General features: G+C 43.6%; 1 protein-coding gene across 1 annotated transcript in view; it reads right to left on the bottom strand.

Moving 5' to 3' along the window:
* Window positions 1–25,957, bottom strand: part of COL11A1 (collagen type XI alpha 1 chain) — a 278,226-nt gene that overhangs the window by 214,378 nt on the left and 37,891 nt on the right. Inside the window, exon 2 of the mRNA XM_077277390.1 lies at window positions 24,640–24,804. Coding sequence (XP_077133505.1) covers window positions 24,640–24,804 — 165 coding nt within the window. The remainder of the gene's footprint in view (window positions 1–24,639; window positions 24,805–25,957) is intronic.

Here is a 25,957-nt window from a genome sequence, read left to right as displayed (position 1 = left end):
AGTGTAATGGGCCAAGGCAAAGGAGAGGGACCGATAAAGTAAGGGGGCCCACTTCTACCTGCAAAGCTGCAAAATGCTTCTGCACTGACACACACATGGAGGCATTATGATCAGCTATTGGACTGCAAAGGACCCATATACTTTTCTTGCACATGACCTCTCTTCTATCTATATCTGCCACTGGTGCAGAGGCTATAGATGCATGAACAGGCTCAATGGACCAGATAGTAGGGCTACTATGCTATAAATGAACTTGGTAGTTTTTTTTTCAAATTTAATGATGTTATTTAAATATTCAAATATAAACAGTAAACAAAAGAACACAAACAATATAATACAATTAAACAATGATCATCCTTTTTTCATTTTCCCCTCCTTTTATATCCACTCTAACCCCCACCTTCAAAGACTAGAGAAGAGGAAAACATAGAAAAACTCAATCACCATTTCTTGCTCATTATTTCAAGACTCTTTGGTTAGATTAATATAAATGAGCGATGGTAGTTGACAGACCAAGTAAATAAACTGCAATTTTCGTGTTTTATCTCTAATCTTTACAAGATGCTTTTGTAGTTATGGCTATAGATTGCAAGGAACTAAACCGATATGAAAAGATTTTCAAGTAACTGCCACATGTACAGTATATGTATTTGAATATTGCAAAATAAAAGAACTTGAATAACATGGATCCCGCAGATCAACTTCTAGGGGATAAGTAGAGGTCAGCAATGGCTGGCAAAACTAAAATGTATATAAAGAGCAGCACGGTGGCTCAGTGGTTAGCATTGCAGCGCTGGGGTCCTGGGTTCACAATCCCACCAAAGACAATGTCTGCAAGGAGTTTGTATGTCCTCCCGTGTTTGCGCGGGTTTCCTCTGGGTTCTTCCCACACTCCAAAGACATACTGATAGGGGCTAGACTGTGATAGTGATAATGTGTGCAAAGCGCTGCGGAATATGATGGTGCTATATAAAAAAGCATAATAAATACAGTATAAAGACTCTATTGAGGTTCATAGTCCACATATTTGTATAGGAGGGAGTCATATCAATAAGTCCACTACATCCAATAAGATAGTTTGCATATTATATAACCTTACAAACATCACACATTGCCCCTAAACCACAGAATAAAACATTTTCTTACTCTACTTTATATACAGTTAGGTCCATATATATTTGGACAGATGCAACATTTTTCTAATTTTGCTTATAGACATTACCACAATTAATTTTAAACAAAACAATTCAAATAAAGTTGAAGTTCAGACTTTCAGCTTTCATTTGAGGGTATCCACAATAAAATTGGATGAAGGGTTTAGGAGTTTCAGCTCCTTAACATGTGCCACCCTGTTTTTAAAGGGACCAAAAGTAATTGGACAATTGACTCCAAGGCTATTTCATGGACAGGTGTGGGCAGTCCCTTCATTATGTCATTCTCAATTAAGCAGATAAAAGGCCTGGAGTTGATTTGAGGTGTGGTGCTTGCATTTGTAAGGTTTTGCTGTGAAGTAAACATGCGGTCAAAGGAGCTCTCCATGCAGGTGAAACAAGCCATCCTTAAGCTGCGAAAACAGAAAAAACCCATCGGATAAATTGCTACAATATTAGGAGTGGCAAAATCTACAATTTGGTACATCCTGAGAAAGAAAGAAAGCACTGGTGAACTCATCAATGCAAAAAGACCTGGGCGCCCTCGGAAGACAACAGTGGTGGATGATCGCAGAATAAGCTCCATCGTGAAGAGAAACCCCTACACAACAGCCAACCAAGTGAACAATACTCTCCAGAAGGTCGGCGTATGAATATCCAAATCTACCATAAAGAGAAGACTGCATGAAAGTAAATACAGAGGGTTCACTGCACGGTGCAAGCCACTCATAAGCATCAAGAATAAAAAGGCGAGACTGGACTGTGCTAAAAAACATCTAAAAAAGCCAGCACAGTTCTGGAAGAACATTCTTTGGACAGATGAATCCAAGATCAACCTCTACCAGAATGATGGAAAGAGAAAAGTATGGTGAAGGCGTGGTGCAGCTCATGATCCAAAGCATATCACATCATGGGTAAAACACGGCGGAGGCAGTGTGATGGCTTGGGCATGCATGGCTGCCAGTGGCACTGGGTCACTAGTGTTTATTGATGATGTGACACAGGACAGAAGCAGCCGAATGAATTCTGAGGTATTCAGAGCCATACTGTGTGCTCAGATCCAGCCAAATGCAGCAAAACTGATTGGTCGTCGTTTCATACTACAGATGGACAATGACCCAAAACATAAAGCCAAAGCAACCCAGGAGTTTATTAAAGCAAAGAAGTGGAATATTCTTGAATGGCCAAGTCAGTCACCTGATCTCAACCCAATTGAGCAGCATTTTACTTGTTAAAGACTAAACTTCAGACAGAAAGGCCCACAAACAAACAGCAACTGAAAACCACCGCAGTGAAGGCCTGGCAGAGCATCAAAAAGGAGGAAACTCAGGGTCTGGTGATGTCCATGAGTTCAAGACTTTAGGCAGTCATTGGCAACAAAGGGTTTTCAACCAAGTACTAAAAATTAACATTTTATTTAAAATTATTGAATCTGTCCAATTACTTTTGGTCCCTTTAAAAACAGGGTGGTACATGTTAAGGAGCTGAAACTCCTAAACCCTTCATCCAATTTTAATGTGGATACCCTCAAATGAAAGCTGAAAGTCTGAACTTCAACTGCATCTGAATTGTTTTGTTTAAAATTCATTGTGGTAATGGCTATAACCAAAATTAGAAAAATGTTGTCTCTGTCCAAATATATATGTACCTAACTGTATATATATATATATATATATATATATATATATATATATATATATATATATATATATGAATCTTAGTAAATACAGTTTTGTTCCTTGATCCGCTTCCTCCACAATGTAACCGGGTGCAGACACTTTTACGCTAATTACGCCCTTTCTTTACGTTATTACCAAAGCCTCTCAGCCTGTAGCAAATGTGACTGGAGTCTCCTACATATCTTCCATCGTGTGATTATTTACGTCCATCATCCTTGAACGGACATTTCTTTGGTGTCTTAGAGATGATCCTGTCCTAACAAGTTGTCAAATTCCTCTAATAGTTTTAGTAAACAGGAGAATCACTTAATATATTTAATAGAAATAAAACTGAAGCGATGATGGAACTAATAGGCATCCGTGATATTCAGTGCTTGTCAGACACCTTAAAGATACATAGATGAAGAGGAGACAATTAGTGACGAGCGAACGTGCTGGGATAAGGCGTTATATTAGCATGCTCGGGTGCTAACAGAGTATCTTGGGGGTGCTCGAAAAATAAGTTCAAGTCCCCACAGCTGCATGTCTCGAGACTATTTGTTAGACAATCCCTGCATGTGTTGGAGCTGTCAAAGAGCCGCGAGACTCAAACATGTTATTGGAGCATGTCGAAGACACTCGGTTAGCGCCAGAGCATGCCCGAGAACTTTACTCTGCTGTTTCTCAGTTGTATCTATTTGTGGGAAATCTGCATAACAAATTTCATATTCTTCTGGAATCTTTTCTGAATAAGGAATAACTTGACAAATTTGCCATTGAAGTCCCTAAGAAAGCTGAAATGACTAAAGGTCCTGTAGCCTAAGCCACATTCGAGGCCACTTCTACGTTTAACAATCACATTTAGGTGAACAGAAAACCATTTTCTTAACTGGATGACACAAGCTGACATCTCAAAAGAAAAAAACTGTACTAACAAGTGATAGTCATAAACATTTGACTTAATGAGTAATTAAATCACAAAATCTAATAAAAGGAACCTGACAGGTGGTTCATGCTGCCCAAACCACGGACAGTGTGACTCCAGCACAGGATCCCTCATTGCAGGTAAGTTTTACCCGGAAAACATAGATTTATGGTTCATCAGAAAAAGACTTATTGCCTGAATCAGTTTTTATGGTAAATGTATCTAAAGAAAAATTATATATATATTTTTTAAAAACATCCATTGAAAAAAATATTCAGAAAACTTGTAGTTTTCCCATTAGTCACTAGGTTTAACATTAGGCTCATACTCACTGTTCTGCACAGCGTCCATATGGACCTTCGCAGCAATAAGCCCGCACTGACTCATTAACTTACATAAAGTCATTTCTAGGCATGCTCTGATCTATACATAGGTGAAGCGAGTGTGAGCTCTGACTATCCTCTATTATGAATGATGCATATAAAGATGTGATCTTTCATTATAATGTTGTCTGTAATGATAATGGGACTGCTGAAAAGTCAGGAAATCTAATATTAGAGTTGTATATATACTGATTGGGACAGTTTTTTTAATAGTATTAATTTGAAAAATACATCTAGCATGAAAACCTGATTAAAATAATAAGTCATTTTCTGTACACACTTTCTTGACCCTAATCTTGACCCACTGACTTCTCCGTGCTGGGCCCAGCTAGACTGAGAGCTACCTCTCTTTATATGTAGGGAGAGAACTGTCAATCAAGCAAAGCTTGGCTGGGAAAAGCCACCAGGGACCACCCAGATGACTTTTCCTTCTTCCAGGATCAGACTCTCTTTGCCTACATTACACTGCTCTCAGATGAGGCAGGAAAAAGCCGCCCTTTGGGCTCATACTCACATGCGAGAAACTCGGACGAGTCTTGCCTGTCAACACCCAACACTGCTGCCGCCACTCGGATCGGAGCGCTCAGATGCATGTATTTCTGGGCAGCTGAACGCTCCAATCCGAGTGCCGGCGGCAGTGTTGGGTATTGACGGGCAAGACTCGTCCGAGTATGAGCCCTTTAACTGATAAAAGGAACTGGACAAATTAAGTATGGTAATTGTACTTACAGGGAAAATCATTCTGCAAGATCTTTTTTTTACAACAAAAATGAATGCCGTAAAAACAATGCTTTTTTTTTTTCAAGAAAACCACACTATTTTCCCATTTACAGTATGGTAAAAAGAATATTCTAATTCAAAACCAAAACTCGTCCTAAAAAAATAGCAAACCCTGATATGGCCATATCAAAGGAAAAATGAAAAATAATGGGGGGCAAAAAAACAGAAATGCAAAATGAAAAATTCTTGGGTCCTTAAGGAGTTAAACTGTGTTTTCTCAGAAATGGTGCGGTATTCCAACGTAAACCATAGATGCCTGCAATGAGGGAGTCTCTGGGTCTGCCCATGGTTTGGGCGGCATGAAAGACGCTTTGTGAAGGTTCTCCAATTCGTCCATGAGACGAGGAGCCTGGACAGGACACTCCACCCGATCAAGTCAGAATTTCCTAACAGAGTAAATGAAAGTATATAGTAGGCAATAAATACTTATATATTTATATACAGACAATTTGGGAACTTTTTACGAGATCTGCAATCCCTGGCCTTAGCTGGCACCCACTACAGGGCTCCCTGCCGCAGGCGCTTCATGCAGAGAGTCAGGCAGTGGAAATCTCTGTGGAATTCACACTCGTTTTCAGGGTCTTGCACGTCTTGGCTTGCTGAGAGATATATGAAGAAGACACTTGTAAAGTCTTGTTTATTTATTAAAAATGTAAAAGAGATCACAGCCAGCAACACATTAGCGGCATGACTGGAGGAAGCCCGGTCTCATCACTGGATTCCAGCTGCAGAAGCCCCCAAGAGAACAGATGCATCTTGCTGGCAGATGTGCACTAGCATGCCCCGATCTAGAGTATGCGCTGATCGAAACTCTGATAACTCATTGGCTTTTCATTACTCACATAGCTTTGTCACAATTAATAAAAAGCTTTCAGCGCCACTATTTTTTTCAATTTCTTTTAATATGTGCTGACAATGAACCGATGGCAAATGTTATATGGAATGTGGGATATTAAAGAATATTTCATTCTAAACTAGATAAATAAAACTTTGGTGTATATGTGTCCTTATGTAGATGGTTGCATTCAGTAATGTTAGCTGTATACGTTTCTGTTGCATTCACCTTTCATTGTGTCCTCAGAGGTAATCGTATAATTATAGGAAGCATCCAAGTTCACCTAAGGCAAATATATCAATTCAAAGTCTAAGGAAAGCTGACAAGAGCTTCAAAGACAGCTTACACTGGCATCCTTATTAGTTCTCATCCACCATATGTATATGCAGCGCCCCAGAGTCCTGGTCGTTGCAGTACTGTGGCTCCGCCACTATGGGGAGCTATGGTGCGTCCGATGGCACTGAAGGAGTTCATCTGATCAGGTATCACAGACACCAATACATTTCACAGCCGGGCCTCCGGGGGGAGCTAAGGGTGCTATTCATTAGGCCACTCCCCACCATAGTGGGTAAACTGGGGGTCAGGCAGGAAGTTAGATGAGAAGCTGACTGGGTTGGAACCAGGCAACATCTTGTGGCAGAGGGTGTTGTAGGGGAAGATACAGTAGGGTCTCTGTCAGGGGTGGGATCCTGACAGAGGCTTGGCAACGAGAACGAACGTAACGGGACCGTGCCTGCTCCGGGTAGCGGCGGTGCCCGAGAAAGGATTAGAAGAGAGATAGATTGTGCTGAGTGAGAAACGGGATCATGCAAAGGAGAAATACCAGTAGGAGTCGTGCTGTAAGACCGAAGCAACGTCCTACTGAGGCGCACTACCGGTGGCCGGAACGCCGAGGGAGTAGAATAACATTCAGCTTCAAGCAATACTCTAAACAGCGGCAGGACAGTCAGTCTCAGGCGGGCTGTCTAACTCAAATCACCTATGAAGTCTTGGGAGGCAATTGTGGGAGAGGGGCGTCTCTAGGGTCCCGGAAGAACTCCAGGCCTACCCATCAAACGGGTGCCGTTCCTACCCGAACCTCAGGGAGGGACGGAGGATTAGCAGAACATCATCTAGTCGAGTTGTGAGGGAACTTAAGAAACAGACACAACAGTTGTGGGGTACTTTCCGTAAGCACAGCAGGGAAGGACTACATCACATAGCGCTAGGGGGAAGGCACAGATTTCCTCCTGTGAAGAGAACTCTGGAGGTGCCATTGGACCGGCCGGACTTGCGCAGCCTGGTGAGCCGTATTCTGGACTGAGGACTCAGAGATCTTCAGTAAAGAGGTAAAGAGACTGCAACCTGGTGTCCTCGTTATTTACTGCGACCTGCACCCCACAACTGCACCGTTACAACACCACTTATTGCACCGGACGTCCCCCACTGACAGACAGGGCCACGGACCGGGTCTAGCCACCGTGACAACCCCTGGACTGAGACCCAGAGGCCCGGCTCCGGGTACCCCTCGGCCCTGCGGCGGTGTGGGGGCGCTCCAACTTGGCGTCACGAACAGGATCTACTTAAGCCTGAAGAATTAGGTCATGTGTGCCTTGGAACTGTGATTTATTGTGCTTGGACTGTACTTTATTGCAAAGACTGTGTGCTGCGCCACTTGCCGCCAAAATTCGCCGCCATTGCAGCGCTGAGGAGAGCGCCGGAAGAGAAGAGGGGCGTGGAGTGGGCGTAGACAAGCTGGAGAGCGCGAAAGACAATGGCCGCCCAGTCTAAGTATTTCTGTGCATTGAGGACGTGTCCATCAGCAGCAGAGATCCGCCTCCTTATCCTCAATGGAGGGCGGAGGCAGAGAAAACGAAACCGCCCACGGAGGAGAGAGCGGGAAAGAGACCAGGAAGTGACCCACGTGGAGGACGCCATGGCCAGCAGCTCTGAACCCGATAGCGGGGTTGAAGTGGAAATCTCCCCCGACTTCCCGGATGAGCACAGCAGCCCGTCCTCCGTGGACAACACCAGATTCCTGAGAGCCGAGATGGAGGACTTATTCAACCAACTTCTCCAATTGAATGTGAGGGTCCAGGCTCCGCGCTCAGTGGTGCCGGCAGAGAGTTCCCGGACGGCGGAGACCTCACCGGAGGAACCAGCGGGACCTGTCGCGGAAAGTGAACTCGCACCGGTTGGTGAGTCCGCTGTTGTGAATTTGGATTCTGGGCTCCCCCGGTGGCCGCTTGTGGAATTGGACTTGTCATCCTCTTTCCTGTTTCACCTGATTCCATCAGTAGTGGGTGTCGCTATTTAAGCTCATTTCTCTGGTGGTTTCTTGCCGGTCAACAATGTTATCTGATGCCTCTCAGTGCTTGTTCCTGCTTCTAGACTACTACTAGATAAGTTGGACTTTTGTCCATGTTTTGTTTTGCCTATTTGTTCCAGTTCACAGCTGAAGTTTTGTTACTGTGTCTGGAAAGCTCTCGTTGATCAGGGATTGCTACTCTGGCGTTATGAGTTAATGCCAGAGTTTAAGGTAATCTCTGGATGGTGTTTTGTTAGTGTTTTTCTGCTGACCATGAAAGTATACTATCTGTCTTCTGCTATCTAGTAAGCGGACCTCAAATTTGCTAAGACTATTTTCCTGCTGCGTTTGTTGTTTCATCTGAACTCACCGTCATTATATGTGGGGGGCTACTGTCTTCTTTGGAATATTTCTCTAGAGGTGAGCCAGGTCTTATATTTCCCTCTGCTAGCTATTTAGGTCTTAGGCCAGAGCTGGGCATCTAGCGTTAAATAGGAAATGCTACCTGGCTATTTCTAGTTGCGCGGCAGGCTTAGTTCATGGTCAGTATAGTTCCATCTTCCGAGAGCTTGTCCCTCTATAGGCTTGCTATGATCTCTGCCTGCAGAGATCATGACAGTTTGACCGGCCCATAAAGTGTTAAAGACCCAGGTTGAGAAAGGAGAGTTATAAGAAGTCTGCTGAAATTTTTTTTTTTTTTTTTTTCCTCCAGTCTGCCTTGCTGCAGTCTTTTCTCTCTCTCTCCTCCTAATCTCTGTATGCTCTGTGTGCACCTGACAATAATGGATCTCCAGAGTGTAACTGCGGGTTTGAATAATCTCATCACGAAAGTACAAAATTTACAAGATTTTGTGGTACATGCTCCGGTATCTGAGCCGAGAATTCCTTTGCCGGAGTTCTTCACAGGGAATAGAGCTAGCTTCCAGAATTTCCGAAATAATTGTAAGCTTTATTTGTCCCTGAAGTCTCGTTCAGCTGGAGACCCTGCTCAGCAGGTTAGGATTGTGATTTCCTTGCTCAGGGGTGACCCTCAAGATTGGGCCTTCTCATTGCCAGCAGGGGATCCTGCGTTACGCGATGTGGATGCGTTTTTTCTGGCCTTGGGCTTGCTTTATGAGGAACCTCATTTGGAACTTCAGGCAGAAAAAACTTTGATGGCACTATCTCAGGGGCAAGACGAAGCTGAAGTTTTCTGCCAAAAATTCCGTAAATGGTCTGTGCTTACTCAGTGGAATGAGTGCGCCTTGGCGGCAACTTTCAGAGAAGGTCTCTCTGATGCCGTTAAGGATGTTATGGTGGGGTTCCCTTTGCCTGCAGGTCTGAATGAGTCCATGACAATGGCTATTCAGATTGATAGGCGTCTGCGGGAGCGCAAACCGGTGCACCATCTGGCGGTGTCTATGGAAAAGACGCCAGAAAGTATGCAGTGTGATAGAATTCTGTCCAGGAGCGAGCGACAGAATTTTAGACGGAAGAATGGATTGTGTTTCTATTGTGGGGATTCTACTCATGTTATATCAGCATGCTCTAGGCGTACAAAGAAGCTTGATAAGTCTGTTTCCATTAGCACCATTCAGTCTAAGTTTATTTTGTCTGTAACCCTGATTTGCTCTTTGTCATCCATTGCCACGGACGCCTATGTTGACTCTGGCGCCGCTCTGAGTCTTATGGATTGGTCCTTTGCCAATCGTTGTGGTTTTGATTTAGAGCCTTTGGAGACTCTTATTCCTCTGAAGGGGATTGACTCCACCCCATTGGCTAATAATAAACCACAATACTGGACACAAGTAACCATGCGTATCAATCCGGATCACCAGGAGATTATTCGTTTCCTGGTGCTGTATAATTTACATGACGATTTGGTACTGGGATTGCCATGGTTGCAGTCTCACAACCCAGTCTTGGACTGGAGAGCAATGTCTGTGTTGAGCTGGGGATGTAAGGGTATTCATGGGGACGTACCTTTGGTTTCTATTTCGTCGTCCATTCCCTCTGAAGTCCCTGAGTTCCTCTCTGATTATCAAGACGTCTTTGACGAACCCAAGCTTGGGTCGTTACCTCCGCACCGTGAGTGCGATTGTGCCATAGATTTGATACCGGGTTGTAAATATCCAAAGGGTCGTTTGTTTAATTTGTCTGTGCCGGAACATGCTGCTATGCGGGAATATATAAAGGAGTCTTTGGAAAAGGGACATATTCGTCCATCTTCTTCTCCCTTGGGAGCTGGGTTTTTCTTTGTCTCAAAAAAAGACGGCTCTTTGAGACCATGTATTGATTATCGGCTTCTGAATAAGATCACTGTTAAGTATCAATACCCATTGCCATTGCTTACTGATTTGTTTGCTCGTATAGAGGGTGCTAAGTGGTTCTCTAAAATTGATCTTCGTGGGGCGTATAATTTGGTGCGGATCAGGCAGGGGGATGAGTGGAAGACCGCATTTAATACGCCCGAGGGCCACTTTGAGTATTTGGTCATGCCTTTTGGTCTTTCTAATGCCCCTTCAGTTTTCCAGTCTTTTATGCATGATATTTTCCGCGATTTTCTGGATAAATTTATGATAATATATCTGGATGATATTCTGATTTTTTCTGATGACTGGGACTCTCATGTCCAGCAGGTCAGGAGAGTTTTTCAGGTTCTGCGGTCTAATTCTTTATGTGTGAAGGGGTCTAAGTGCGTTTTTGGGGTCCAGAAAATTTCCTTTTTGGGGTATATTTTTTCTCCCTCTTCCATTGAGATGGATCCCGTCAAGGTGCAAGCTATTTGTGACTGGACTCAGCCCTCCTCTCTTAAGGGTCTTCAGAGATTTTTGGGCTTTGCCAACTTTTACCGCCGATTTATTGCTGGTTTTTCGGATGTCGTTAAACCACTGACTGATTTGACCAGACAAGGCGCTGATGTTGCTAATTGGTCCCCTCATGCTGTAGAGGCCTTTCAGGAGCTTAAGCGCCGTTTTGCCTCTGCCCCTGTGTTGCGTCAGCCTGATGTGAATCTGCCTTTTCAGGTTGAGGTTGACGCTTCGGAGATCGGAGCTGGGGCAGTGTTGTCGCAGAAAGGTTCCGACTGCTCCGTCATTAGGCCTTGTGCCTTCTTTTCTCGCAAATTTTCGCCCGCAGAGCGGAATTATGATGTTGGGAATCGGGAGCTTTTGGCCATGAAGTGGGCGTTTGAGGAGTGGCGCCATTGGCTCGAGGGGGCTAGACATCAGGTGGTGGTATTGACTGACCACAAAAATTTGATTTATCTTGAGACTGCCAGACGCCTGAATCCTAGACAGGCGCGCTGGTCTTTATTTTTTTCTCGCTTTAATTTTGTGGTGTCATACCTACCGGGTTCTAAGAATGTTAAGGCAGATGCCCTTTCTAGGAGTTTTGACCCGGACTCTCCTGGTAATTCTGAACCCACAGGTATCCTTAGGGAGGGAGTAATTTTGTCGGCCGTTTCTCCTGATCTGCGGCGGTCCTTGCAAGAGTTTCAGGCGGATAGACCGGATCGTTGTCCGCCTGATAGACTGTTTGTTCCGGATGATTGGACCAGCAGAGTCATCTCTGAGGTACATTCTTCTGCATTGGCAGGTCATCCCGGAATTTTTGGTACCAGGGATTTGGTGGCAAGATCCTTCTGGTGGCCTTCTCTGTCACGAGATGTGCGAGTCTTTGTGCAGTCATGTGACGTTTGTGCTCGGGCCAAGTCTTGTAGTTCTCGGGCTAGCGGACTGCTGTTGCCCTTGCCTATTCCTAAGAGGCCTTGGACACACATCTCGATGGATTTTATTTCAGATCTGCCGGTTTCCCAGAAGATGTCTGTCATCTGGGTGGTCTGTGACCGTTTCTCTAAAATGGTCCATTTGGTTCCTCTGCCCAAGTTGCCTTCTTCTTCTGAGTTGGTTCCTCTGTTTTTTCAGAATGTTGTCCGATTGCACGGTATTCCTGAGAATATTGTTTCTGACAGAGGTACCCAATTTGTGTCTAGATTTTGGCGGGCATTCTGTGCTAGGATGGGCATAGATTTGTCTTTTTCGTCTGCTTTTCACCCTCAGACTAATGGCCAGACCGAGCGGACTAATCAGACCCTTGAGACATATCTGAGGTGTTTTGTCTCTGCTGACCAGGATGATTGGGTTGCTTTTTTGCCATTGGCAGAGTTCGCCCTCAATAATCGGGCCAGTTCTTCCACCTTGGTGTCCCCGTTTTTCTGTAATTCGGGGTTTCACCCTCGATTTTCCTCCGGTCAGGTGGAATCCTCGGATTGTCCTGGAGTGGATGCGGTGGTAGAGAGATTGCATCACATTTGGGGGCAGGTTATGGACAATTTGAAGTTGTCCCAGGAGAAGACTCAGCGTTTTGCCAACCGTCATCGTCGTGTTGGTTCTCGGCTTTGTGTTGGAGATTTAGTGTGGTTGTCTTCTCGTTTTGTCCCTATGAGGGTCTCTTCTCCTAAGTTTAAACCTCGGTTCATCGGCCCTTATAGAATATTGGAGATTCTTAATCCTGTTTCTTTCCGTTTGGACCTCCCTGCGTCCTTTTCCATTCATAACGTTTTTCATCGGTCGTTATTGCGCAGGTATGAGGTACCTGTTGTACCTTCAGTTGAGCCTCCTGCTCCGGTGTTGGTTGAGGGTGAGTTGGAGTACGTTGTGGAGAAAATTTTGGACTCTCGTGTTTCCAGACGGAAACTCCAGTATCTGGTCAACTGGAAGGGTTACGGCCAGGAGGATAATTCTTGGGTCAATGCATCTGATGTTCATGCTTCTGATCTTGTTCGTGCCTTCCATAGGGCTCATCCTGGTCGCCCTGGTGGATCTGGTGAGGGTTCGGTGCCCCCTCCTTGAGGGGGGGGTACTGTTGTGAATTTGGATTCTGGGCTCCCCCGGTGGCCGCTTGTGGAATTGGACTTGTCATCCTCTTTCCTGTTTCACCTGATTCCATCAGTAGTGGGTGTCGCTATTTAAGCTCATTTCTCTGGTGGTTTCTTGCCGGTCAACAATGTTATCTGATGCCTCTCAGTGCTTGTTCCTGCTTCTAGACTACTACTAGATAAGTTGGACTTTTGTCCATGTTTTGTTTTGCCTATTTGTTCCAGTTCACAGCTGAAGTTTTGTTACTGTGTCTGGAAAGCTCTCGTTGATCAGGGATTGCTACTCTGGCGTTATGAGTTAATGCCAGAGTTTAAGGTAATCTCTGGATGGTGTTTTGTTAGTGTTTTTCTGCTGACCATGAAAGTATACTATCTGTCTTCTGCTATCTAGTAAGCGGACCTCAAATTTGCTAAGACTATTTTCCTGCTGCGTTTGTTGTTTCATCTGAACTCACCGTCATTATATGTGGGGGGCTACTGTCTTCTTTGGAATATTTCTCTAGAGGTGAGCCAGGTCTTATATTTCCCTCTGCTAGCTATTTAGGTCTTAGGCCAGAGCTGGGCATCTAGCGTTAAATAGGAAATGCTACCTGGCTATTTCTAGTTGCGCGGCAGGCTTAGTTCATGGTCAGTATAGTTCCATCTTCCGAGAGCTTGTCCCTCTATAGGCTTGCTATGATCTCTGCCTGCAGAGATCATGACAGTCCGCCGATCCTGCCCCGCCAGCAGAGGGTGTGTTAGTTGGCCCCGTTGCAGCGCCCCCTTCCCCTGGGACTCATAAGCTCCAACGTCTGTTGCCCTGGGAGGAAGCTACGGGCATGGAACATCGTATGAAGGCCCCGATCACACCAATCACCCTGTCCTGCGAGGCCCGTGCGGAACGCACGGTATATCACTGGGTGAACCCAGGACCCAACCTCATGGGATTCCCCGGGGTGAAGACACGGGAAGGGGAGATGGTGCTGAGCTGGGAGACATACCAGGCCCGGCTGGAACAGCAATGGAAGGAAAAGGACGAGGTGTACCGGGCTGGGATGGAGGCTTGCCATCAGAAGGACCTGGCAGTAAAGGAGCGGGCCCGCAAGGACCCCACCGCTCACCAGGCCCCACGCAGGCAGGGCAGTGTCACCACCTTTAAGCTCCGAGGAGGCTGGGGCTTTATTAAAGAACCGGGGTTATACGCGGAGGTCTTTGTTAACCGCCGGGACGTTGAGTCGCACCTCAGGGAGGGCCACCCCGATCGAGACCTCTACCCGGGAGACAGTGTCATCTACACCAGACATTTCGGGGAGAAGGGGTGGTTCGCCCTGAATGTGCGCAAGAAGAGGTCAATGGAACCCCCGCCCAAGGTGCCGGAAAAACCGGCCCCTGTGGCCAAAGTGTCACCGTGTGACCGGTCTGTGACCACCTTGGTCACCCCCACCTGTATGATAACGGAACCTATGACCTGCAGTCTGACCACCGCCACCACTGTAGTGGCCAAGGAGGTGCCTCCTCGAGTGACTGGTGTTCCTGATGTGCCAGCGCAGAGAGAAGTGGGAACACAGACCTTTATCACCGCACACGACCTGGTTGTGCAACAGACCCGAACCCATGGGGTGTATCTGGCAGCGGGAGTGGACCTGGAACCTGAACTGCAGGGGTCCACCCGCCAGGTGGCGCCTCGTGGGGGATTCTGAGAAAGAGTAAGCATGAATGCTTTAAGAAAATGTAAATAGTTCTCCGTTTAACTGTTTGTTTACTGTTGCTGCTAAACCCATCCAGGGTTAACTCCTTATGGATCCCTTTGTTGACCCGGGATCCTTGTTGTTTTGTTTATTTTTTCTAAGTTTTTGCACAAGTCTTAAGAACTGCAGTAATCATGGACCGTGCATGATACAAACTTTTCCTTGTAAATAGTTCGCACCTTATTAAAGGCGCTTCCTACTGGCTTTACTTAGAAAGAGACTCTTTGTGAAGATACCACACTGGAGCCTTTGCTGAGTATGGACTGGTAGCTAGAGAACAAATGCTACCTCCTAAAGACTTGGTCCCTTCTTAAAGGGGATATCCATGTGTATATTTGAAGAACCGTATTGCTTTAAGATTGATGGATAGCAATAATGTCTTGATGAGCGAACGTGATGATAATTCTTACATGTAAAAGTTATATGTATTTGATTGGTTAAATATAAAGAAATGCAGATGATGTTTTCAGAAAGAAAGTAGTAATGAGGATTGATGTTATAAGGGGATAGGTGATAATGTTGATAAGAAACTGGGGATAGAAGGTAAACCCTGAGTCCTCCATAGTAAGTTGGTTATTGTAAAGAAAGAGTTAATAATGTGTTACAGAGGACAGAAAGTGAACCCGTAGGGGTTAGGTAGTGAGTCCTCCTAGGAGCTATACGTAGATGGCTCAGTGCTTCTAAAACTGAAAGTAATGTTATGATCTGTACTGTGTATAGAAGTTGAAAAGGCAGTAGGCCCTGGCTGAACGGGGCGGTCCTGTAACCGAGAGGAGAGGCAGTAGGTCTGGTGCCGATAGGACAGGAGGTCCTGCAGATTTAAAGAAGGAGAATGAAAAAGTTAACTTACCTTATAATGTGATTATAGGAAGGTCTTTGGTGGATACAGAGTGTATGTCCTTAAGGGCAATGTTAAAGTACTGTTCAGCAATTTTTGCACTTAGTAGAATACCCGGTTGGGTAACAGGAGTTATTTATAGCCTGTAATTTATAATGTTTAACCATGTTTTGTAACGTTCAAGTGTCCTCACCTCCCATAAAGGGAAGCTTGTTCAAGTATACGTATTGTTATTTGCACTCAACAAAAATTGTATGTCTTTTTGCTAAACTTGTATTGTTGTTTTCTTCCCAGTCCCGGAGTACTGTGTTTAACCAGGGGGGAGTGCAGCGCCCCAGAGTCCTGGTCGTTGCAGTACTGTGGCTCCGCCACTATGGGGAGCTATGGTGCGTCCGATGGCACTGAAGGAGTTCATCTGATCAGGTATCACAGACACCAATACATTTCACAGCCGGGCCTCCGGGGGGAGCTAAGGGTGCTATTCATTAGGCCACTCCCCACCATAGTGGGTAAACTGGGGGTGAGGCAGGAAGTTAGATGAGAAGCTGACTGGGTTGGAACCAGGCAACACCTTGTGGCAGAGGGTGTTGTAGGGGAAGATACAGTAGGGTCTCTGTCAGGGGTGGGATCCTGACAGAGGCTTGGCAACGAGAACGAACGTAACGGGACCGTGCCTGCTCCGGGTAGCGGCGGTGCCCGAGAAAGGATTAGAAGAGAGATAGATTGTGCTGAGTGAGAAACGGGATCACGCAAAGGAGAAATACCAGTAGGAGTCGTGCTGTAAGACCGAAGCAACGTCCTACTGAGGCGCACTACCGGTGGCCGGAACGCCGAGGGAGTAGAATAACATTCAGCTTCAAGCAATACTCTAAACAGCGGCAGGACAGTCAGTCTCAGGCGGGCTGTCTAACTCAAATCACCTATGAAGTCTTGGGAGGCAATTGTGGGAGAGGGGCGTCTCTAGGGTCCCGGAAGAACTCCAGGCCTACCCGTCAAACGGGTGCCGTTCCTACCCGAACCTCAGGGAGGGACGGAGGATTAGCAGAACATCATCTAGTCGAGTTGTGAGGGAACTTAAGAAACAGACACAACAGTTGTGGGGTACTTTCCGTAAGCACAGCAGGTAAGGACTACAACACATAGCGCTAGGGGGAAGGCACAGATTTCCTCCTGTGAAGAGAACTCTGGAGGTGCCATTGGACCGGCCGGACTTGCGCAGCCTGGTGAGCCGTATTCTGGACTGAGGACTCAGAGATCTTCAGTAAAGAGGTAAAGAGACTGCAACCTGGTGTCCTCGTTATTTACCGCGACCTGCACCCCACAACTGCACCGTTACAACACCACTTATTGCACCGGACGTCCCCCACTGACAGACAGGGCCACGGACCGGGTCTAGCCACCGTGACAACCCCTGGACTGAGACCCAGAGGCCCGGCTCCGGGTACCCCTCGGCCCTGCGGCGGTGTGGGGGCGCTCCATATATATTTATTCTGCAGAATATATTTGGAGCCAATCAGATGCCTCTCTGGTGGTATTACATGATAGATAAGTATCTACCTGTATTTTCTCAGCATTGAGGACATCATTAATCCTGATCAAATCCCTAACTCTTTTAGCTGATATGCCATCCCAAGCTTGCAACGAACCTCCACCATGCTTCACTGTTGCCTGCAGACGCTCAATATTGTACCACTCTCCAGCTATCTGGCAAACTGCCTGTTACAGCCAAATATTTCAAATTTTGACTCGTGTGTCCAGAGCACCTTCTACTTATTTCTGTACTCCAGTTCCTATGCTTTCATGCATAGTTGAGTCACGGGTTTGTTACCATGTCAATGGTAAGTCTTTTGGGCTGCAATTCTTCCACGAAGACCACTTCTGGACACACTTCTTCGAACAGTAGATGTAGTTGGGATCCACTGGTTGCAGCCAGTTCTGAGTTGATGGAACTGCTGAACAACTTCTGATTTAGAAAGAGATTAAGCCTCATATGTCTTTCATCTACTGCGCTAACCTTTCCTTGGCTAACCAAAGAAACTAGGGTCCTAAAAGTTGCCAATTTCTTTGTGCCTCTTCAAAAGAGATTAAACATTACTTGGAACCTCTATAAGATCTTTGCCTGGGATGGACCTTGCTGATGCACTATAACTACCCTTTGCCTTTTTGCTGTGCTCAGTATTGCCATGGCGTATGACCTTTGGAATGAAATTCTCTACACAATTTCACCTTAGTAGTAGAGTTTGGCTGTTCCTCGCCCAATTTTATGTCTCATATAGCTGTCTCTGTTTTAGTTGATGACTGTGTTCAATCTTTGTGTTTCATTTATAAATAATGATCATTACCACCTGATTGGTGTAACTAGTTACTCACACACCTGACTATAATCTTACAAATCCCTGACTTTGTGCATGTGTACCTAGAAGAATTGATGCTGTAATGAAGATATAGGGTGGTCATAATAATAAATATTGCCATGAGATACATTTCTATTTTGTTTATTCACTTTGCATTTTGGCTAATTGCTAAAAATAAACAATTTACTCTTGTATTTTATTTATTCCTAATTTGCAGCATTTTGTTCACATCTGCATAAAACATTTGCAGATTAAAACTTATGTTATTTGTTATCTGTTGCTTTGTACATATATTAAAAAGTTCTATGATGGAATCAGGCTTTTTTTATTTTTTCCCATTTTGAATAGTGATTACATATCATTTCCTGATTTATGGGAATCAGTTTTTTTTTCATCTGTTGATTTAACGTTTTTTTCATCTGTTGGTTTAATTATTTATGCATACCTAAAAGTCATCATTACGGCCAGCACATCGTCCACGTAAGGTTCTGTGCTGCCAATAACATGCACTGTTAATGGAGATGGAACAATTGTATTAGCGCTGAGCGACTTTAATACAGTTGATCGTTACTCACGACAGCCTAAAATCATCCATTGTAAATGGGCCATTAGATGCACCCATTAGGGTTCTCGTTACTGAAGTCTAACCGTTTTATTGATCACTGATTAAAAAAGTCTTCAATTAAGGCCACGTTCACACTAGCAGTATTTGGTCAGTATTTTACATCAGTATTTGTAAGCCAAAGCCAGGAGTGGAACAATAGAGGGAAAGTATAATAGAAACAGATCGCCACTTCTGCATTTATCACCCACTCCTGGTTTTGGCTTATAAATACTGATGTGAAATACTGACCAAATACTGGACATGTGAACATGGCCTAAACCAGAAACTCACTTGGAGTAATATGGATAACTCTAATAAACAGTTTAATGATATGCTAATATTCGAGTTCCTTTGTTCTATGATTTAATGGATGGGTAAAGACCATCTCACCCAGATGGTTCTCAGGAATCGACCAGTGATTTATCCATTTTTAATGTGGTATTCCCATCTCTAAGATCCTATCCCAATATATAGCAAGTGTAGTAATAATAATAATAATAATAATATTAGCAAATAGCTCCAATTAGAAATGTAGTATAGTCCTTCTGGTTCACTTTGTTGCTTACCCATATGCAGGGCATTGTTGTAGCTTAGGTAGCCATGGTTACGACCACTAACAGCTAACTGTCACTATATGAGTGGTCGTAGCCTTGGACACCAAAGCTACTGCGATGTCCTGCCCATGGGGTAAGCAACACAGTGAAACAGAAGAACTATACTACATTTGAAATTGGAGCTATTTGCTAATATTATTATTATTGCCCCAAGTACATATTGGGATAGGTTCTAGGCGATGGGAATACCCCTTTAAAGTTGCTCTTGATTCCCCTTTTTTATCATTTCTACTGCACACTTGGTAGGCCATTTTGCCAGCAGTCTTGCAGAAGGTGGAGATTAGTCTAGTCCAAGTGACAAGTTTTCCTTTTTCTGCTTTTTTGTGGAAAGCCTGACCATTGCTGGTTAGGAAGCTCCACAATTAGTGAATTATTGCTCAACTCTCTATGTGCACCTTCCCTTTGGGGGTACAATCTATTTATTATCATTCTGCTCTTACAGAAAGCTTGGCGTTCTATCTGCACTTGCCTCTCGCTTTTATCGTAGTCAGAGGTCAGAAGCCCATTAGCTAACTGACTGCTAACATTAGGGAGTATTGTGAGTGTAAATGTAGCGCCAACCGCCTTGTAAAGCAGATCCTGAAAGACTTCTTCCCTCCTAATGAATAATAATGAAGGAAATTAGAAATCGGATTTCTGTTTGGATATATCGTCACACCACAAGGGAAACCATATGTTGCTTCTTTGGCTCCTCGGCTTATTTTCTTAATAAACATACTCTTGTACTACTATTTACATATCTCTTCTACGTTAAAGCTTGTTTTAACAAAGGATAAGAACAGAGGAACAATTCCAGTGGATCTCAAGACGTCTCCCTTGGCCCCGCATACAGTACGTGTGACAGACACTTGATAATCTTTTCTCACTTGCAGTGGATAATCATTGTAATGCCAACTGTCTGGATAATAACAATATGAAGACAATTAATGTTACGATTAAGTCGAAACGCGTTGACACCAGAACGCTTGTCTTGTCTGTGACCTATTTTTAATGGAAGTGTAATAAAGTTGCAAAGATTTTATTGGAGACATCGATTCTCTTGTCTTCATATTGGATTTACCTGCCCAGGCCGAGGAGCTTTCTGGATCTTCGAAATGTATGTGATGGTGGATTCCTTACAAGGGTGAGCTAATCTACTTGTCTATAAAATAACCCCCTGGTGAGCCTGATGGTGAGAGTTTCACTAACCCAATGTTAACCTCAAAGAAGTACTCCCATCAAAGTTTTTATCCTCTTGAAGGGGATGTCCACTACTAGGACAACCTCTTCTCATCCCTCATGTTTGACCCAGCTAAAGCAAAAAATCTTTGGGTGCTTTCACATTGTGTTCATGGATCCTGTCGGGGCATATGGGGTTCCGACAAATGCATCAGCAGGGCCGTAGACTGTAATGCTGACAGTAGAGTGAACATACGCTCTGACGTGCACCATTTTAGGGATTGTGAGCCTACAGTAGGCGAACACAGCCCTGACTTCGTGTTGATGTTCAATGCATCCAAAGGTGGGGATGGTGAAGCCAACACAGATTGGGCGTTTATGAGACCCAGGAACCCAAGTGCCATAACTGCTGGAATGGCACCAGGATTCGATGTGAGTGTAGATGTTACATCTATTACAGACATGATACAGATTATACGTCACGGTGTACTTACAATTGCCCATTTTGCCATTCTAACCAGTTAATTTTTCTCTTTTCCACTAGGTCTATGGTAAAAATTGATTGAAAGCTGACTAGCTGAGTACTTCTAAGCTTTGTTTACAACCAGGAAATCTCTTTTGCCTGCATGAGCCATCTATAGAACATCATTAGAACTACAATTCACATCACTGAAAAGTGGGGAGGAGCAGATCACCTGGGTCAGAAAGAGGAGGTGGAGCTAGGCAGCCAAAGTCCTCGTAGTGATGTAGAATTGTAGTTCTAATGATGACTCATGCAGGGAAGAGAAACTTCCACACAGAGCTTAGAAGGATTCAGCTAATCATTTCTTAATCGCGTGATGTCATAGACCTAATGGAAAAGACAAGAATTAACTGAGTAGAACGACAAAATGAGCAATTGTAAGTACACAGTACTGTATAATAATGTGATTACAATATATTAAGAGGATAAAACTGTTGATGGGAGTGCTTCCTTAAAAATTAGGGTTGCAGTATAAAACATGGTGAAGGGATAGATCATCCGCATTCTCGTTGGATAACACATGAAGATTGCATCCTAATGAAGCTAAGGGTTCATGTACATGGCGATGCATATGCAGGAATTTTTTTACACACTTTTAATTGATAATATAGCAGATGGTAGATCCCGCTATCAGCAAGTTCTTCCTCATTAAATGGATAGGGGATACTCTGTATTTTTGGTACATGGTACATTTGTTGCTCTTGTAGTTTGTCTGCTTATTAATCAGATTTTTATTTTTGAAGGATAATACACGACGTGTGTGTTTTAGGGCGAGTTTCATGTGTCAAGTTGTGTGTGTTGAGTTGCGTGTGGCGAAAAGCATGTAGAGACTTTTGTGAGATGAGTTTTGTGTGGCGACATGCGTGTAGCAACTTTTTGTGTGTCGAGTTGCATGTGACAGGTTAGTGTAGCAAGTTGTGTGCAGCCAGTTTTGCGCGTGGCGAGTTTTATGTGTGGTGCATTTTGAGTATGTGCAAGTTTTGTGTGAGGCAACTTTTCCATGTGTAGCAACTTTTGTGCATGTGGCAATTTTTCCGCGTGTGCAAGTTTTGCGTGAGCCTAGTTTTGCATGTGGCGAGTTTTGCATGTGGCGAGTTTTGCACGTAGCGAGTTTTGAGGGGTGACTTTTGTGTTTCGACTTTTATGTGGCGAGGTTGGTGTATGTGTGGTGAAATGTGTGCTGAGGGTGATATATGTGTTCAAGCACGTGGTAGTGTGTGGCGCATTTTGTGTGTGTTTATATCCCCGTGTGTGGTGATTATCCCATGTCGGGACCCCACCTTAGCAACTGTACAGTATATACTCTTTGGCGCCATCGCTCTCACTCTTTAAGTCCCCCTTGTTCACATCTGGCAGCTGTTAATTTGCCTCCAACACTTTTCCTTTCACTTTGTCCCCATTATGTAGATAGGGGCAAAATTGTTTGGTGAATTGGAAAGCGCGGGGTTAAAATTTCGCCTCACAACATAGCCTATGACGCTCTCGGGGTCCAGATGTATGGCTGTGCAAAATTTTGTGGCTGTAGCTGCGATGGTGCAGATGCCAATCCCGGACATACACACATTCACACATACACACATTCAGCTTTATAAATTAGATATATCAGCAAATGTTAACTTTATGCCAAAATAAGAATGGTAAATCAAATGTCGTCTGCTCAATAGAAAAAAAATATTAGTTTACATACAGGGACACCCCACCGATTAAACAAATCATGTAGCACTTTCTTTCTCTCTAGAAAGCTGTAAAATCTGATATTTAAAGGTCAAGTTTTTTGTTAATCTAAACAGCGGAGACAGGAAACCTTTAACATTTTCTTAATATTGTAGCAAAAGACGAGATTAAGCTATAAGGGCACCGTGGTAACTTCATTGCTTTCTCTCCACTAATTCAATATTTTTCACATATTGTTTAAAAAAAGCATGTATTATATAAAAAACCTGCTTGATGGACAGTTTCACACACAGCATTGCCTTTAAAAAGGCCAACAGTGGATCCATCAAGAAGAAAAGTGAAGAAAAGGTCTACGTTCTTCTTGTATATCTGACAATTTTTAATCCAGTTCTGACTTTTTGTTAAAAAAGAGTTTTGTTTTTTGTTTTTTTTTAAAAGTCCAATGGCGTTTTTCCAAAATGGTGATGTAAGAGATCATCACCATGCAGTCAGGACTCATAGAGAGTATATAAAAAAAGATGGAAAAGGATGGGTACCACAATAATTTATAATGATGACCACAAACCACAAATTACTCCAAAAGCACAGACCCACATTACATATAGCCAGCGCATGCCCTAAAGATTGCAAAATACCTGATTATATTTAGACAAAGCATATAAAGGTAAACACACAATTAAAGAGTACTTGAACTCTAGCGCCACCTATTGGAAGTAGCAATCCTAAAAGTCAATATCGACCCATTTACAAACCTTGTCACATGACTTATAATAAGTTGCTATTGACTTTTAGGATCACTGCTTCCAACAGGTGGCACTAGAGTTCTTGTCCTCTTCCTCTCTGAAGAGGCATTTTGCATATTTAATTTCAGAGAGGAGCATGTATGGCCTATAAGTCTCCTCACTCTGACATGCCAGAACTGGCTTGTCACTCTTCACAAGGAGAAACGTTACCCCTTAGATCAGACACAATTAAAAGCCCACAAAAACAGTCCCACATGAGCTAACAATTCAGGGGAGACCCAAAGAATCCATGTTATGTCTCAAACACAAAATAGTGAAACACAATGAATAAAAAAACAGCGTTTAAGATTAATTGTGACAAGTAAATAATTAGAGATTGTGGAATAAATAATTTTGGATAAATTAATACACCAATGTATGTAATGAAAAATGTCTAATACTTAAATAATGAGAGAAGGATTCCGCGTTGCGCTACCAGGTACTGAGGCTTTGTTGGGGACCACTAGGTGGAGGTGCAGTGCGTTGGGTATCTTCCTCGATGTCCTCCTCTCAATATTTAACTACTAGATCGTTTTCATTTTCAAACATTGCGTAGTATTATTTGTCAATAATAATTTAATATCCACTATTGCTAATCATTTGTTTGTCACAATTAATTTTGAACTTTTTTATTATTATTAATGTTGTTTCACCATTATGCATCTGAGGGAGGAGTCCCAATATTACATAGGATGAATGCTGTGGATCTCCCCTAAGTTATCATATAATCGGGGACCTTGTATGTTTTTAGATATGTGTGTCTACCTTTATAGTTACCTTTTAAATAAAATCATGACTTTTGTCATCTTTTTGGTGTCTGATGACTTTATGTATTGTGGTTCTGTTCTTTTGGCGTTGGACTCATAAAGAAACCATGAAAGGGATTGACAGTAGAGACGAGCTAGTGTCCGGTGCTGAACTCCGAGCACAGATTTCTCTTGGAAGTCCATTATACAGTTCGAGAGTTATGGGAAGGAACGACAGAGGGAGAGAGAGAAATTCAAATTCGGGTAGAGTTCTAGAACTTTGGATAAAGCTGATGAACCCGAACTTCCATGGGTCCGCTAATGCCTAATGGCCAGCTCTCTCACAAATTCATATGAAAAGCCATCAGTCCTTGGTGATCATGGCACCTCCCTGCGCTACAAGGAGAGACATTGTTTTTTTTAATAGCAGGCATGTGCTGCTTGACTTTCTCTGCAGTATTCATTGATGGCTTCTTATGAAAAAAGGGTTATCTTTGTGAAACAACCTCTATAAGCATTAACTAGGTCTAACTTAATACTGAAGCTGACCACCAATGGTCCATAATAGGCAGAAGAAAACTTTCCTCCTTTCCCATCCACCTCTGGAGAGAGAATTGTCTGCCAGTCCCCATAGGCAATAGATCTGCTGATTAGGGGCTTTGATTACCTTAAAGAAAATGTGTTCAGTGTTAAATAATGACCAGATAAGAGCATGGCATGGTACAGCATATTTGTTCCTTACCTTTAAATATTTGGGTCATCGGGGCACTAAGCTGGGCATGTTTTTGAACTCTGTATGCTGTGTCTCCTTTGGTTGCCTTCCTGTTTGCGCAAAACCCTGCTGTTCTTGACACACCTTCTGGTGTACTGTGAAAATCTAATGCTCTGAGAATATCCACTGGTCCAGCTGAAAAGCAAAAAAGAAACACGATTACTTTACTTTATCAATAGACAACTACTAATATTTATCAAGCCATAAAACAACGTCAACTAATCTCTCAAATCAGTCCATGTGCAGGCTGGTGACCTCTATTGGACAAGATATAATCCTGAAGAAAGGGAAGATGTGTAGCAGAGGAGCTCGTAGGATCTAGTCATGGATTATCTCAGTAGTAAAGTATGCTAGGACACATGGCAATGTCATCTATACAGTTGAGTTTGCTCACATGAAGGCTTTATATGTTTTTCCACAGCAGAAATCTGTGACTGGCCTTCAAATTTCTGCCACAGATTTACATTGGCGTGGATCTCCACATGGATTATCCACAATCTCTTGAAATAATTTGCACTGGCCTAATGAACCTGATTTTCCAGAATTATTGAGAACAAATAGCATAGTATTTGATCTTACAGATTTTTTTCCCCTCACAGAAAGGATGCAGATATCATGTAGATTTGACCACCGCGTGAAAATCATGTGACCCTACCTTTAGGCATTAGCTTCATGTATGTGTTCTATCCGTGTTTTTCGTGGATAGAACATGCACTCATTATAGTCTGTGGTGCTACTCACATGTCTGTGTTTTTTTGTGGCCTGAGTGTCCATAAAAACACACAGGGAAATATCCGAGTCACGGATCAAAATCACCTGTTGGCTGAATTCATACACCATGTTTGGCTTTCAGAGTACAGCTTGGGATGCATGGACCTTCTGCAGGCCTCTTAACCCGAACCTGACAGCCTCATAGACAGACATGAATCTGTCACGTTCCAGTCAGGTAAACTGCACCACATTCTGTACTCATACCACGAAACACTTAATGTGTGAGTCTGTATATACAAGGCTCCTGGGTCAGTGAAAATCACAGACAGCACAAGGTTGGCATTTGGACACTGATAAAAAAATGTTCTGGTTACTTTTCATGTATGAGAAAGAAATGAATGTCTGCATGAGGCCTAAGGGCTTGTTCAGATGAGTGTATTATATAGACGCGTGCTGTCCGTGTGCGCCATGTACCTGCACCCATTATAGCCAATGTGCCAGTGCACATGACCAGTTTTTCATATGATCCAATGGTCTGCAAGGAAAAAATCCATGATTTAGGATTCGCTCACATTGC

This window comes from Ranitomeya variabilis, chromosome 8, assembly GCF_051348905.1.
Source record: "Ranitomeya variabilis isolate aRanVar5 chromosome 8, aRanVar5.hap1, whole genome shotgun sequence".
NCBI lineage: Eukaryota > Metazoa > Chordata > Amphibia > Anura > Dendrobatidae > Ranitomeya > Ranitomeya variabilis.
The sequence above is the reverse complement of the archived record's forward strand: the minus strand, read 5'-3'. Positions and strand labels throughout refer to the sequence as shown.